Source organism: Pongo pygmaeus, chromosome 12, assembly GCF_028885625.2.
Source record: "Pongo pygmaeus isolate AG05252 chromosome 12, NHGRI_mPonPyg2-v2.0_pri, whole genome shotgun sequence".
Classification (NCBI taxonomy): domain Eukaryota; kingdom Metazoa; phylum Chordata; class Mammalia; order Primates; family Hominidae; genus Pongo; species Pongo pygmaeus.
The window spans coordinates 29,239,398-29,252,780 of NC_072385.2; the positions used below are offsets into that span (position 1 = coordinate 29,239,398).

The following is a 13,383-nucleotide window of genomic DNA, read 5'->3' on the forward strand; positions in this document are numbered from 1 at the left end:
ATTGAACAAAAACATCACTTGGATTTGTATAAAGATGTTAGTTTAGAGCAGGGGTTGATTAGAGCTTGTGGGCCAAATATGGCCCCTGCCTAATTTTGTTAATATTTATTGGAATACAGCATGCCTCTGTTTATGTATTGTCTGTGGCTGCTTACATACTACAGGGTTGGAGTTGAGTGGTTGCAGCAGAGATTGTATGCCTGTAAAGCCAGATTAGTATTCTCCTCCTTTTTGTAGAAAAAGTTTACTGATTGCTAGTTTAGGCTGTCCATTTGTTTGGAAGTTAATTTATTTCCCCATCTGGTATAAGGAAAGAAGTTCATTTCACTGAGTGCAGGGAGTAGGTAATTTTCTTGAAAAAGTACATAGTGTCCTAAATTGGTAGGGTAAGAGCAGTATCTAAAAGAACTAACATAACTTTAAGATTATTTTAGAAAACATGTAGGATGTTTTATTTTGTATTCTTTGTATACTCAAATTTTTTGGTCCCAATTTACATTTTTCTTAAGGACTTCAAAGATCTTTGTATGTGGGTTCCTTTTTTTCTTTCTTTCTTTTTTTTTTTTTGAGATGGAGTCTTGCTCTGTCACCAGGCTGGAGTGCAGTGGCACGACCTTGGCTCACTGTAACCTCCGCCTCCTGGGTTCAGGCAATTCTCCTGCCTCAGCCTCCCGAGTAGCTGGGACCACAGGTGCACACCACCACGCCCAGCTAATTTTTGTATGTTTAGTAGAGACGGAGTTCAGGATGGTCTCAATCTCTTTTTTTTTTTTTTGAGACTGAGTCTTGCTCTCACCAGGCTGGCATGCAGTGGCGCAGTCTCAGCTCACTGCAACCTCTGCCTCCTGGGTTCAAGTGATTCTTTTGTCTCTGTCTCCTGAATAGGTGGGACTACAGGTGCCCACCGCCACACCTGTCTAATTTTTTTTTTTTTTTTTTTGAGACAGAGTCTCGCTCTGTCACCCAGGCTGGAGTACAGTGGCGCAATCTCGGCTCACTGCAAGCTCTGCCTCCCAGGTTCATGCCATTCTTCTGCCTCAGCCTCCTGAGTAGCTGGGACTACAGGCGCCCACCACCACGATCGGCTAATTTTTTTGTATTTTTAGTAGAGACGGAGTTTCACCGTGTTAGCCAGGATGATCTCGATCTCCTGACCTCATGATCTGCCCTCCTTGGCCTCCCAAAGTGTTGGGATTACAGGCATGAGCCACCATGCCCAGCCCACACCTGGCTAATTTTTGTATTTTTAGTAGGAACAGGGTTTCATCATGTTGGCCAGGATGGTCTCGATCTTTTTTTTTTTTTTTTTTTTTTTTTGAGACGGAGTCTCGCTCTGTCGCCCAGGCTGGAGTGCAGTGGCGCCATCTTGGCTCACTGCAAGCTCTGTCTCCAGGGTTCACGCCATTCTCCTGCCTCAGCCTCTCAAGTAGCTGGGCCTACAGGTGCCCGCCACTACACCCAGCTAATTTTTTGTATTTTTAGTAGAGATGGGGTTTCACCTTGTTAGCCAGGATGGTCTTGATCTCCTGACCTTGTGATCCACCCGCCTTGGCCTCCCAAAGCGCTGGGATTACAGGCGTGAGCCACCGCGCCCAGCTGGTCTCGATCTCTTGACCTCTTGATCCGCCTACCTTGGCCTCCCAAAGTACTGGGAGGTCTCAATCTCTTGACCTCGTGATCCGCCTTCCTTGGCCTTCCAAAGTGCTGGGATTGCAGATCTGAGTCACTGCACCTGGCCGTATGTGGGTTATTTCTATCAGTGTTTATTACATTAGAAATTAAAAGAAATAAAAAATATGTAATCCATTAAAAATGTAATAAGCCCTATTGTGTGTTAATAATAATAGCTTTTTTTTTTTTTTTTTTTGAGACAGAGTTTTGCTCTTGTTGCCCAGGCTAGAGTGCAACAGTGTGATCTCGGATCACTGCAACCTCTGCTTCGCAGGTTCAAGCGATTCTCCTGCCTCAGCCTCCCAAGTAGCTGGAATTACAGGTGCCCACCTCCACGCCTGGCTAATTTTTTGTATTTTTAGTAGAGATGGGGTTTCACCATGTTGGCTAGGCTGGTCTTGAACTCCTGACCTCAGGTGATCCACCCGCCTCAGCCTCCCAAAGTGCTGGAATTACATGTGTGAGCCACCGCACAGGGCCAATAATAGCATTTTTTATGAAAAATAATTATTTTCCAACAGCAAAAAACTAGTCAGAAAAGTGTCATTGTTTTTGCATTTTTGTAAATCTTTTTAATGTCTCGCTTAGTAGAACATAGCTAGGTTCTCATTTACTTCCTCTTTCAGTCTGTAAAACTATTACATGTCATGAAGCTTCTAGAAAACTCAGCTCAGCGGGGCATGGTGGCTCAGGCCTGTAATCCCAGCACTTTGGGAGGCCGAGGCAGATGGATCACAAAGTCAGGAGATCGAGACCATCCCAGCTAACACCGGTGAAACCTTGTCTCTACTAAAAATACAAAAAATTAGCCGGGCATGTTGGCACGCGCCTATAGTCCCAGCTACTCGGGAGGCTGAGGTAGAAGAATTGCTTGAACCTGGGAGTCAGAGGTTGCAGTAAGCGAAGATTGTGCCACTGCACTCCAACCTTGTGACAGAGCGAGATTCTGTCTCCAAAAACAAAAACAAAAACAAAAAAACTCAGCTCTACATACATGAGAGAATGAGTATGTAAAATATAAATTTTTTTTGGTATGATTGTGAAAGTAATTTTAACTTCATGGATCCCCTGAAGGGGTTTTTGAGCACCCTCAGAGATCTTTAGACCTCACTTGCTCTGGCTGCTTTATTGTAAGCCACTTTAAAATCATGCTTCACGTTTAAGTGTTTCCTTTTGGCTTTTACTTTTCTTCCAAAGTGAGGATTTGGAGAAACATTAGGATTTAGAAGAACTAATTTAGAATATAGATTACAAATAATAGGCCAGGCGTAGTGGCTTATGCCTGTAATCTCAGCACATTGGTAAGCTGAGGCGGGTGGATCATGAGGTGAGGAGTTCGAGACCAGCCTGGCCAACATAGTGAAACCCTGTCTCTACTAAAAATATAAAAAAAGTTTAGCGGGGCATGGTGGCAGGCACCTGTAATCCCAGCTACTCAGGTGGCTGAGTCAGGAGAATCACTTGAACCTAGGAGGTGGAGGTTGCAGTGAGCTTAGATCGTGCCATTGCACTCAAGCCCAGGCGATAGTGAGAGACTCCGTCTCAAAAAAAAAAAAAAAAAGGAAGACAATTTATTTAACGCTGTAATGATCTGTGTAGTAAAGAGAGCAATTACTGTATTGATACTCAAATACCTGTCAGTTATTTACTTCTAATTTGGAAATGGTATGTCTAATTTGAGAAATTACAACTGTTAATTAAATAATGAAATTATATGATCAGGAAGAAGCTACAAAATAGTCTCCCAATTTTCTCCTGGTTTATTTTGAAATGTGCACCTATAATCACTAATCTTATATTTATCTGTGATTGGAGGGCTGGAAATAACTGGGAATAAGACATCATTTGAGAGGTTAAGCATGAAGTATAGGAAGCATGCAGGATAAAAATAAGCATTAGATGATTCATAATTTATAACATGGGGAATAAGAATTATTAGAAGTTGAATGTGGAAGATGAAGCTTGAAATAAAATGTTTATTTTGTTCTGAATTAAATAAACCATGATTATTCACAGTGCAGTAAGTGTGTATTATCTGTTTGATATTTTCATATTACAGTTTTGGTAGTGCTCTTCAGTCTGTGAAATCTTCTTTGGGTGGAAATGATGAACTGTCAGCTACTTTCTTAGAAATGAAAGGACATTTCTACATGCATGCTGGTTCTCTGCTTTTGAAGATGGGTCAGCATAGTAATGTTCAATGGCGAGCTCTTTCTGAGCTGGCTGCATTGTGCTATCTCATAGCATTTCAGGTAAGTCTTCCACTTGTAGGAGCAATTGACATTTCACTGAGTCTTGATGTGTTTTAAATGAAGGTGTGCTCTGGTATGTAATGACAGGATGTGAACAAACCTGTGGAATTAAAGTTAAAATGAAATAGTCAATTTGATACAGTGGAAAATAACTAAGCATACACAGTACTGGTGAGGCTGGTGAAACAGGGATGTTGAGTGCACTCTTGTTGAAAGCCTCCATAGCCATGATTTGTTTGTAGACAGATTTGAAGAGTTTAATCTTTTTACTCTGCGATTTTTGGGAACATGATAAAGATGTAATCTCGTATTATGGGTAAAGCTTGATTCAAAAAGATGTGTTACTTGGACAAAATCCTAATAAGTAGATGTAGGGCAGTGGCTTTATAACCTATGATAGAAGAATATGATTGCAATTTAACATGTTAATTGAAAAACATGTATATAACATTTATGACTATTGTGTATATGTAACAGTATATCTATTAATCTTGAAAACATAAAACCTTTTCTTATTTTTTATTTTTTTATTTTTTTTGAGACCAAGTCTCTCTCTGTCGCCAGGCTGGAGTGCAGTGGCGTGATCTCGGCTCACTGCAACCTCCACCTCCTGGGTTCAAGTGATTCTCCTGCCTCAGCCTCCTGAGTAGCTGGGACTACAGGTCCGTGCTACCACGCCCAGCTAATTGTTTGTATTTTTAATAGAGACGGGGTTTCACCATGTTGGCCAGGATGGTTGCAATCTCTTGACCTCGTGATCTACCTGCCTTGGTCTCCCAAAGTGCTGGGATTACAGGCGCGAGCCACTGCGCCTGGCCTTTTTTGAGACGGAGTCTCGCTCTGTCGCCCAGGCTGGAGTGCAGTGGCACGATCTCGGCTCACTGCAGGCTCCGCCTCCCGAGTTCATGCCGTTTTCCTGCCTCAGCCTCCCGAGTAGCTGGGACTACAGGCACCCGCCACCATGCCTGGCTAATTTTTTTTTTGTTCTTTTAGTAGAGACGGAGTTTCACCGTGTTAGCCAGGATGGTCTCAATCTCCTGACCTAGTCATCCACCCGCCTCGGCCTCCCAAAGTGCTGGGATTACAGGCGTGAGCCACCACTCCCGGCCTTTTTTTTTTTTTTTTTTTAATGAGCTTGCATAACTTTTGAAAGGAAAAGAAATAAGCAGTCTTCCAAAAAAGCATTAAACCTGGCTTAGAAAAATGATTGTTAATTTTAGAGAAGGATTTTTTGCTTGGGGAGGGAAAAAAAGGATTCATTACTTTTAGAGAAGGCCCCTCCTTCTAATATAAATCTTTTTTTCTTTTTGAGACGGAGTTTTGCTCTCGTTGCCCAGGCTGGAGTGTAATGGCGCCATCTGGCTCACTGCAACCTCCACCTCCCAGGTTCAAGTGATTGTCCTGCTTCAGTCTCCCAAGTAGCTGGGATAACAGGCACGCGCCACCACCCCCGTCTAATTTTGTATTTTTAGTAGAGACGGGGTTTCTCCATGTTGGTCAGGCTGGTCTCGAACTCCTGACCTCAGGTGATCTGTGCGCCTCGGCCTCTCAAAGTGCTGGGATTACAGGCAGTGAGCCACCATGCCCTGCCTAATATAAATCTTTTTATTTTTATTTGAGACAGAGTCTCGCTCTGTCACCAGGCTGGAGTGCAGTGGCGCAATCTCAGCTCACTGCAACCTGTGCCTCCTGGGTTCAAGTGATTCTCCTGCTTCAGCCTATCATGTATCTGGGATTACAGGCACACACCACCATGCCGGGCTAATTTTTTGTATTTTTTAGTAGAGACGGGGTTTCACCATGTTAGCCAGGATGGTCTCGATCTTCTGACCTCGTGATCCACCCGACTCGGCCTCTCAAAGTGCTGGGATTACAGGCATGAGCCACCGAGCCTGGCCTGTAAATCTTTTAAAAGCACCATTGATAGACAGTTCACATGTTAAGTACTAATATTTAAAATGCTCAGTAGAAACTTCTGTGTTCGTAAGGAATGGATTAGTGAAAATTAATGGATTTAGTGAGGTTCACTAGGTAATACAAACATTAAAAGTTTCTTATAGAAATTCTCGAGTAACTGATAGTTCTTATTTTTATTTATTTTATTTTTTTTGAGACGGAGTCTCACTCTGTCGCCCAGGCTGGAGCACGGTGGCACGACCTCGGCTCACTGCAAGCTCCGCCTCCTGGGTTCACACCATTCTTCTACCTCAGCCTCCCGAGTAGCTGGGACTACAGGCACCCACCACCACGCCCGGCTAATTTTTTTGTATTTTCAGTAGAGATGGGGTTTCACCGTGTTAGCCAGGATGGTCTCAATCTCCTGACCTCATGATCCGCCCACCTTGGCCTCTCAAAGTGCTGGCATTACAGGCATGAGCTACCGCGCCCTGCCAATAGTTCTTATTTTTAATGGAAACTTTAAAATTTATCTGTCTGTGTGTCTATTAGAGTCTTGCTGTGTCACCCAGGCTGGAGTGCAGTTGCGTAATCGTAGCTCACTGTAACGCTGAACTGGGCTCGAGCTTCCCAGAGTTCTGGGATTATAGGTGTGAGCTACTGTGCACAGCCTAAAATTTTCTGATATGTAGTTTTGGGAGGCAGAGTCTCACTCTTGTTGCTCTGGCTGGAGTGCAGTGGCACGATCATAGCTCACTGTATCCTCGAACTCCTGGGCTCAAGCGATCCTCTCCTGCTTCAGCCTCAGCTCAGTAGCTGGGACTACAGGTGCCTGCCACCATGCCTGGCTACATTGTTAAATTTTTTGTAAAGACAAGGTCTTGCTATGTTTCCCAGGCTGGTTGGTCTTGAACTCCTGGCTTCAAGTGATCCTTCTGCCTTGCCCTCCCAAAGTGCTGGGATTACAGGTATGAGCCACCACACCTGACTGTGAACTTTTAATAATAAAAAGTTAGTTTCCCTCTTAATCCATTCACTCAGGTCTCCTTTCCTAGATGACAACTACTGTTAGGAGTTTCTTGGGTGTTCAGAAATATTTTTTGCATATGCAAATGTGCAATACATTCTTTCTCTGCTTTTAAAAAATATTGTGCCTCAATGTGGGTGTGCTTTACCTATTGCCAGATGCCTTGCTTTTCTAAATGTTTCTTCATTGTTCCACTTCAGCACAGAGATACCTACCTCAGTCTTTAACTACCACATATTTCTGTAGAATGAATATATAATAGAAACATCTTAGATGCTTGTATTTTATTTTATCAGTTTATTTTAAAGCTCAATGATCAAATGATTATAAGCATAAAATGTAGGTTATGTGCTGGCATTTGGGTATTTAAGAATTGGCTGACTTTTATGGCAAGATTTTCAGACTCTTAATCAGAGGAATACTGTGGTTCTAGTAAGTACATCTGCATTGCAGCTAGGTATTTAACAAAGTATCTTGAAACCTTTTAGTTAAGATGAGGAAATAGCCAGGCGCGGTGGCTCACGCCTATAATCCCAGCACTTTGGGAAGCTGAGGTGGGCGGATCACTTGAGGTCAGCAGTTCGAGACCATCCTGACCAACATGGTCAAACCCGATCTCTACTAAAAATATAAAAATTAGCCACACATGGTGGCGGGTGCCTGTAGTCCCAGCTACTTGAGGGGCCGAGACAGGAGAATTGCTTGAAACCAGGAGGTGGAGGTTGCAGTGAGCCAAGATATTGCCGCTGCAGCACTCCAGCCTGGCGACAGAGCTAGACTCCATCTCAAAAAAAAAAAAAAAGGAAATAGTGAATTGAGATGATTTGATTGAGTGGATTCACAACTAATTAACTGGTCACAAATTCAACTGTTGAATAATTTTGTAAAAGAGGCCGGGTTTATGAATTGAGGTCAGTTTGAAAACAAAAAGAATGATGTCAACATTTTGTTTATTTTGTGTGCTCTTTTCAACATATAGATGACAAACTTTGACATGATGTTTAGAAAACTTGTGAGTAAAAGGATAGGCGATACGAATATTTCTAAAATTCAAAATCAGAAGCTTTTAGGTTCATAAATCATATATTTTGAAAAATGAGCATGTTTGGAAAGAATTATATATACATGGTTTAAAATTCTGGCGGCTCTTAAGAATATGCTATGAAGACTCCTTTCTGTTCCCTAGTTATTTACTTTCTTCACTCCCAAAGAAACTAATGTTATTGCTTTCTTGTGTATTCTTCAGGAAATGTTGTATGCATCTCCAAGTAAACACACATACATCCCCTGTCTTTAAAAGAAGGAGGAAAACATTTGAAGATTGCATTTACTTTATTTCCATTAACTGTATCTTGGAGATATGTCCATGTCAGTATATATAAAGGGCATTCTCATTAGTTTGGATGCTTGCATATTATTCTATTGTGTGGATGTACTGTAGCTTTGGAGTTTTTAAAACCAGGGTCCTAAAACCAGGACATTAGCTTGCTTTTACTTTTTTTTTTTAATGCTACTTCAAGTAATTTAGCAATGATTAACTTGTGCCATGAATTCCTGAAAGAATTGCAGTATCAAAGTATATCTGTGCATTTATAATTTTTAGAGCTGCTGCCAAATATCTAACCCTAAAGAGGTTGTATCAAATTACATTTCCACCACCAATTAAGAAAGTGGTGATAGAATTAAAAGCCGATGCTCTAGTCACCCATATAGTTACTTTTGGCATGTTTCTAGTAAGTGGGCATTGCCTATGACTGGACATTTTCAGTGATGGACATTCATTACTTTTCAAGATAGCCCAGTGCATCTTTAGGTGGCTTGGCTCTTGGTACTTCCTTATATAGAATAAAAATATTCTTCAAGTCTTCTACCTGTTGGTCTTGTTTCTTCTTTTGATGATTGCTTTTATAAAATAATTTTAATATTTGAAGGCAGCTGTCATGTCTTCCCTTCACCATTCTATTGATCATGTTTTTTTGTTTTCACAGGTTATTACATTAGGATCTCTTTAATTTCCTGGTTGTCCCATTTATTCCAGTGCTATCCCATATTATCCATACTCTGAAAATGTGTTATCTACAATGTGGCATTTCCAAGTGTCATTTCACCTGTACTTTTTAAAGTAGGGTGTCATATCTACTCAGATAGGACAACATCTGCTGTTGTCCTATTTAGGCAGGGTAGAAAAGTAATGTAATTAAATTTTCCATTTCTCTGAATATAACATGAATGTGCTTTTAGTAGAAACTAATTTCTCAGAACTGCTCCGTGTATGCTTTTTTTTTTTTTTTTTCTTTTTTTTGGAGATAGGGTCTCACTCTGTCTCCCAAGCTGGAGCACAGTGGCATGATCATGGCTCACTGCAGCCTTGATCTCCTGGATTTAAGTGATCCTCCTGCCTCAGCCTCCTGAGTAGCTGGGACCACAGGTGTGTGCCACCACGCCTGGCTAATTAAAAACAACTTTTTTTAGAGATAGGGTCTCACCGTGTTGTTCAGGCTGGTCTTGAACTCTGGGCTCAAGCGATCCCCCCACCTTGGCCTCCCAAAGTGCTGGGATTACAGGTGTGGGCCACCATGTCTGGCTGCTCTTTTTTTTTTTTTTTTTTTTTTTGAGATGGAGTCTCGCTCTTTCACCCAGGCTGAAGTGCAGTGGCACGGTCTTGGCTCACTACAACCTCTGCCTCCCAGGTTCAAGCTATCCTTGTGCCTCAGCCTCCCAAGTAGCTGGAATTAATAGATGTGTGCCACCACGCCTGGCTCTTCGTTTTTTTAAAATTATTTTTAGTAGAGACTGGGTTTCACCATGTTGGCCAGGCTGATGTCGAACTCCTGACCTCAAGTGATCAGCCCACCTTGGCCTCCCAGAGTGTTGGATTACAGGTGTGAGCCACCACGCCTGTACCTGGCCTGTCTTTCATAGGTTATATAAATTCCTTGGTTCCCAGTTTTTGCAGTCTTTTCCAATTCAGTTTAATTAATGGTTAACTGTTTATTCATTATCAAAAAAAGTACAGTGTAATAGATAAGACCATGTTACTATTAGAAGTATGGGTATCATCAAATTAAGATTTTTGATTCTAAAATTATTAGGTTCCAAGACCAAAGATTAAATTAATAAAAGGTGAAGCTGGACAAAATCTGCTGGGAATGTTGGCCTGTGACCGACTGAGCCAATCAGGTAATAGTAATATTAAACTAATTTGATTTAAAAAGAAAAAGGAACTTCTGTTAAGGCATGTCTTATGATAAAATCTTCATCTGTCCAGGAGATAATTTGTCAAAATTATTTTTTTGCCGTATCAGTTAAGAGCAATAGGTATGGAAGAGATGTGAAGAAATAGCACATTCTTTAAAAAAAATGAATAATTGATATTGTGTGTTCCTAGGTGGAGAGGATTTCTTAACTCTTTCTTTATCTGGCTGCTAGAGCCTCTGTCCTGAATATTTAGTCACTTCCTGAACTAAGTATAATTATTGATTTGCCAACCATTTAACACCAGCTGATTCTAAAAACACTGCTGTGGGGATATAAAGATGAAGAAGATATGGATCTGTCTTAAAGAGCTGAGAGCATAGTGAGGAAGATAGAAGATATATACTTACCTTGTATTAGGCTCTTGGAATTTGTGGATTTTTTCCCCCATTTTTGGCTTGGGATGAATCCTAAAGATCTGTTGCATATTACCTGTGATTTTGCTAAGATACAAACTTTAAGGTAGTTAGGTGGCCATTGAATCAAGCAGTGAACTGAAGAAACATAATGCTTTCTATAAGGAGCAGTTTTGATATAAAGTTGGATGAATTTTGTAAAGAGCACAAGATGTAATATTAAAGTTATTATAAGCTTTGGTATATAGTTAGGCTGTTGGCCAAAGCTCACATTGCTCTTTTATTCCATAGCCCACTTTTTTTGTGGGAGTTAGGCTTTCAATCCTTAAAGTGACTTTCTACTTTTTTCCTTTTCTCTTTTTCTTCTACCCTTGCAGGGCTCTCATAAGTGCCTTTGCATGGTGTCACAGTTAGATAAAAATTGCCTATATTTTTTTTATGTCTTTGATCTGGGCATCCCAAGGGTGCCTCTGTAAGTGTGCTGAGACACAACTGTGTAGTGGTAACCAAACCTAATTGCCCAGCAGAATTAACTCGAAGGAGGGTTTTTAAAAAAAGTTCAATTGAAATATAATTCGTATACCATACGCTTCACCCATTTAAAGTGTACAGTTCAGTGGGTTTTAGTATGTTCATAGAGTATTACCATTGTCACGACAATCAGTTTTAGAAGATTTTCATCACTCCATGAGGAATTCCGTACCTATTAGCAGTTACTCCCCATTTTACTCAAACCTCTCAGCCTTGGCAACCGCTAATCTGTTTCTGTAGGTTTGCCTATTCTGAACATTTCACATAAGTGGAATCATATAGTATGTGGTCTTTTGTGACTGGCTTCTTTCATTTAGCAAGGTTTTCAAGGGTCATCTGCGTTATAGCATGTATCAGTACTTTATCCGAGGACTATGATTTTTTGATTGCTTACTGTAAACCTATGGAATAAAAATCTCTGGCAAAGAGGCCTGGAAATAATTCTTTTTTTTTTTTTTTTTTTTTTTTTTCCTGAGACAGAGTCTCACTCTGTCGCCCAGGCTGGAGTGCAGTGGTGTGATCTTGGCTCACTGCAAGCTCTGCCTCCCGGGTTCACGCCGTTCTCCTCCCTCAGCCTCCCCAGTAGCTGGGACTACAGGCGCCCGCCACCATGGCTGGCTAATCTTTTTTTTTGTATTTTTAGTAGAGATGGAGTTTCACTGTGTTAGCCAGGATGGTCTCGATCTCCTGACCTCATTATCTGCCCAGCTTGGCCTCCCAAAGTGCTGGGATTACAGGCATGAGCCACCGTGCCCAGCCGGAAATAATTCTTAAAAGCTGTTTAAAGGAGGATTCTGATCAGCCAGATTTAGAAATCAGTGTATCAGATCAGAGAATAAGAGCTTGTCCCTGTTCTCCTATGGCCACTTAAATCCAGACCTTTTCATCTAAAATGCAAATATGTTTGGCATTTTTCATACACATTCCTGTCTTTTTTCCCCCTTCTGCTGTCTTCTGTAGATACTGAGAATATTAAACCTGTACTCTTTTCATTTTCTACATAAGCACCCGTTTTGTTGTCCAGCTGTATTTTTTGGGTTGGAGGGTTAGGTCTGCAATAATCATGTTATTTCCCCTTTGGGTATACAAATGAGACAATGTGAGCAAATACAATCTGTATTTTTAAAGTGATGGAAATAAATTTTTTTTTCAGGGCACATGTTGCTAAACTTAAGTCGTGGCAAGCAAGATTTTTTAAAAGAGGTTGTTGAATGTTTTGCCAACAAAAGCGGGCAGTCTGCATTATATGATGCTCTGTTTTCTAGTCAGTCACCTAAGGATACATCTTTTCTTGGTAGCGATGATATTGGAAACATTGATGTACAAGAACCAGAGCTTGAAGATTTGGCTAGATATGATGTTGGTAAGTTATATGTTTCAGAGGAAACGGTCTGTGTCTTAATTCTTATAAATTGCCCATAATCTTATTACCCAGAAATAATGACTTAATATTTTTCTGTATTCCTTTCGTGTGTGGGTTGGGCTGGGGGGAGTTTGAATGTGGTGCTGTGGGGGTGGCATGTAGTTTTTGTTGTTGTTGTTGTTTTTGAGACCAAGTTTTGCTCTTGTCCTCCACGCTGGAGTTCAGTGTTGCAATCTCGGCTCACTGTAACCTCTGCCTCCCGGGTTCAAGTGATTGTGCTGCCTCAGTCTCCCAAGTAGCGGGATTACAAGTGCCCGCCACCACGCCCGGCTAATTTTTTGTATTTTTAGTAGAGACGGGGTTTCATCATGTTGGTCAGGCTGGTCTCAAACTCCTGACCTCAGGTGATCCACCTGCCTTGGCCTCCCAAAGTGCTGGGATTACAGGTGTGAGCCACCGCGACCAGCCTTGTTGTATTTTGAGACAGGGTCTTGCTGTGTCACCTGGGCTGGAGTGTAGTGGCATGATCGTAGGTCACTGCTACCTTGAACTTCTGGGCTCAAGGGATTCTCTTGCCTCAGCCTCCTGAGTAGCTGGTACCATAGGCACATGCCACTCTGCCCAAATAATTTTGTTTTTTAATTGGTAGAGACAGGGTCTCCCTTTGTTGCCCAGGCTAGTCTCGAACTCCTAGCCCTAAGCCCCCCAAAGTGTTGGGATTGGGCCCGGCACAGTGGCTCATATCTGTAATCCCAGCACTTTGGGAGGCCGAGGCGGGCAGATCACCTGAGATCAGGAGTTCAAGACCATCCTGGCCAACATGGTGAAACCCCGTCTCTACTAAAAATACAAAAATTATCCGGGCGTGGTGGCATGTGCCTGTAGTCCCAGCTACTCGGGAGGCTGAGGCAGGAGAATTGCTTCAACCCGGGAGGTGGAGGTTGCAGTGAGCCAAGATCACACCGCTGCACTACAGCCTGGGCGACAGAGCGAGACTTCATCTCAAAAACAAAAAGTCTTGGAATTATAGGC

General features: G+C 41.8%; 1 protein-coding gene across 4 annotated transcripts in view; it reads left to right on the forward strand.

Annotated features, from left to right (window-relative positions):
• Positions 1-13,383, forward strand: part of LOC129030865 (E3 SUMO-protein ligase RanBP2-like) — a 39,444-nt gene that overhangs the window by 9,491 nt on the left and 16,570 nt on the right. For all 4 annotated transcript variants that reach the window (XM_054476651.2, XM_063649135.1, XM_054476654.2 and 1 more), the window contains 3 exons: positions 3,731-3,923; positions 9,939-10,026; positions 12,142-12,351. In XM_054476651.2, the coding sequence (XP_054332626.1) occupies positions 3,731-3,923; positions 9,939-10,026; positions 12,142-12,351 (491 nt within the window). The remainder of the gene's footprint in view (positions 1-3,730; positions 3,924-9,938; positions 10,027-12,141; positions 12,352-13,383) is intronic.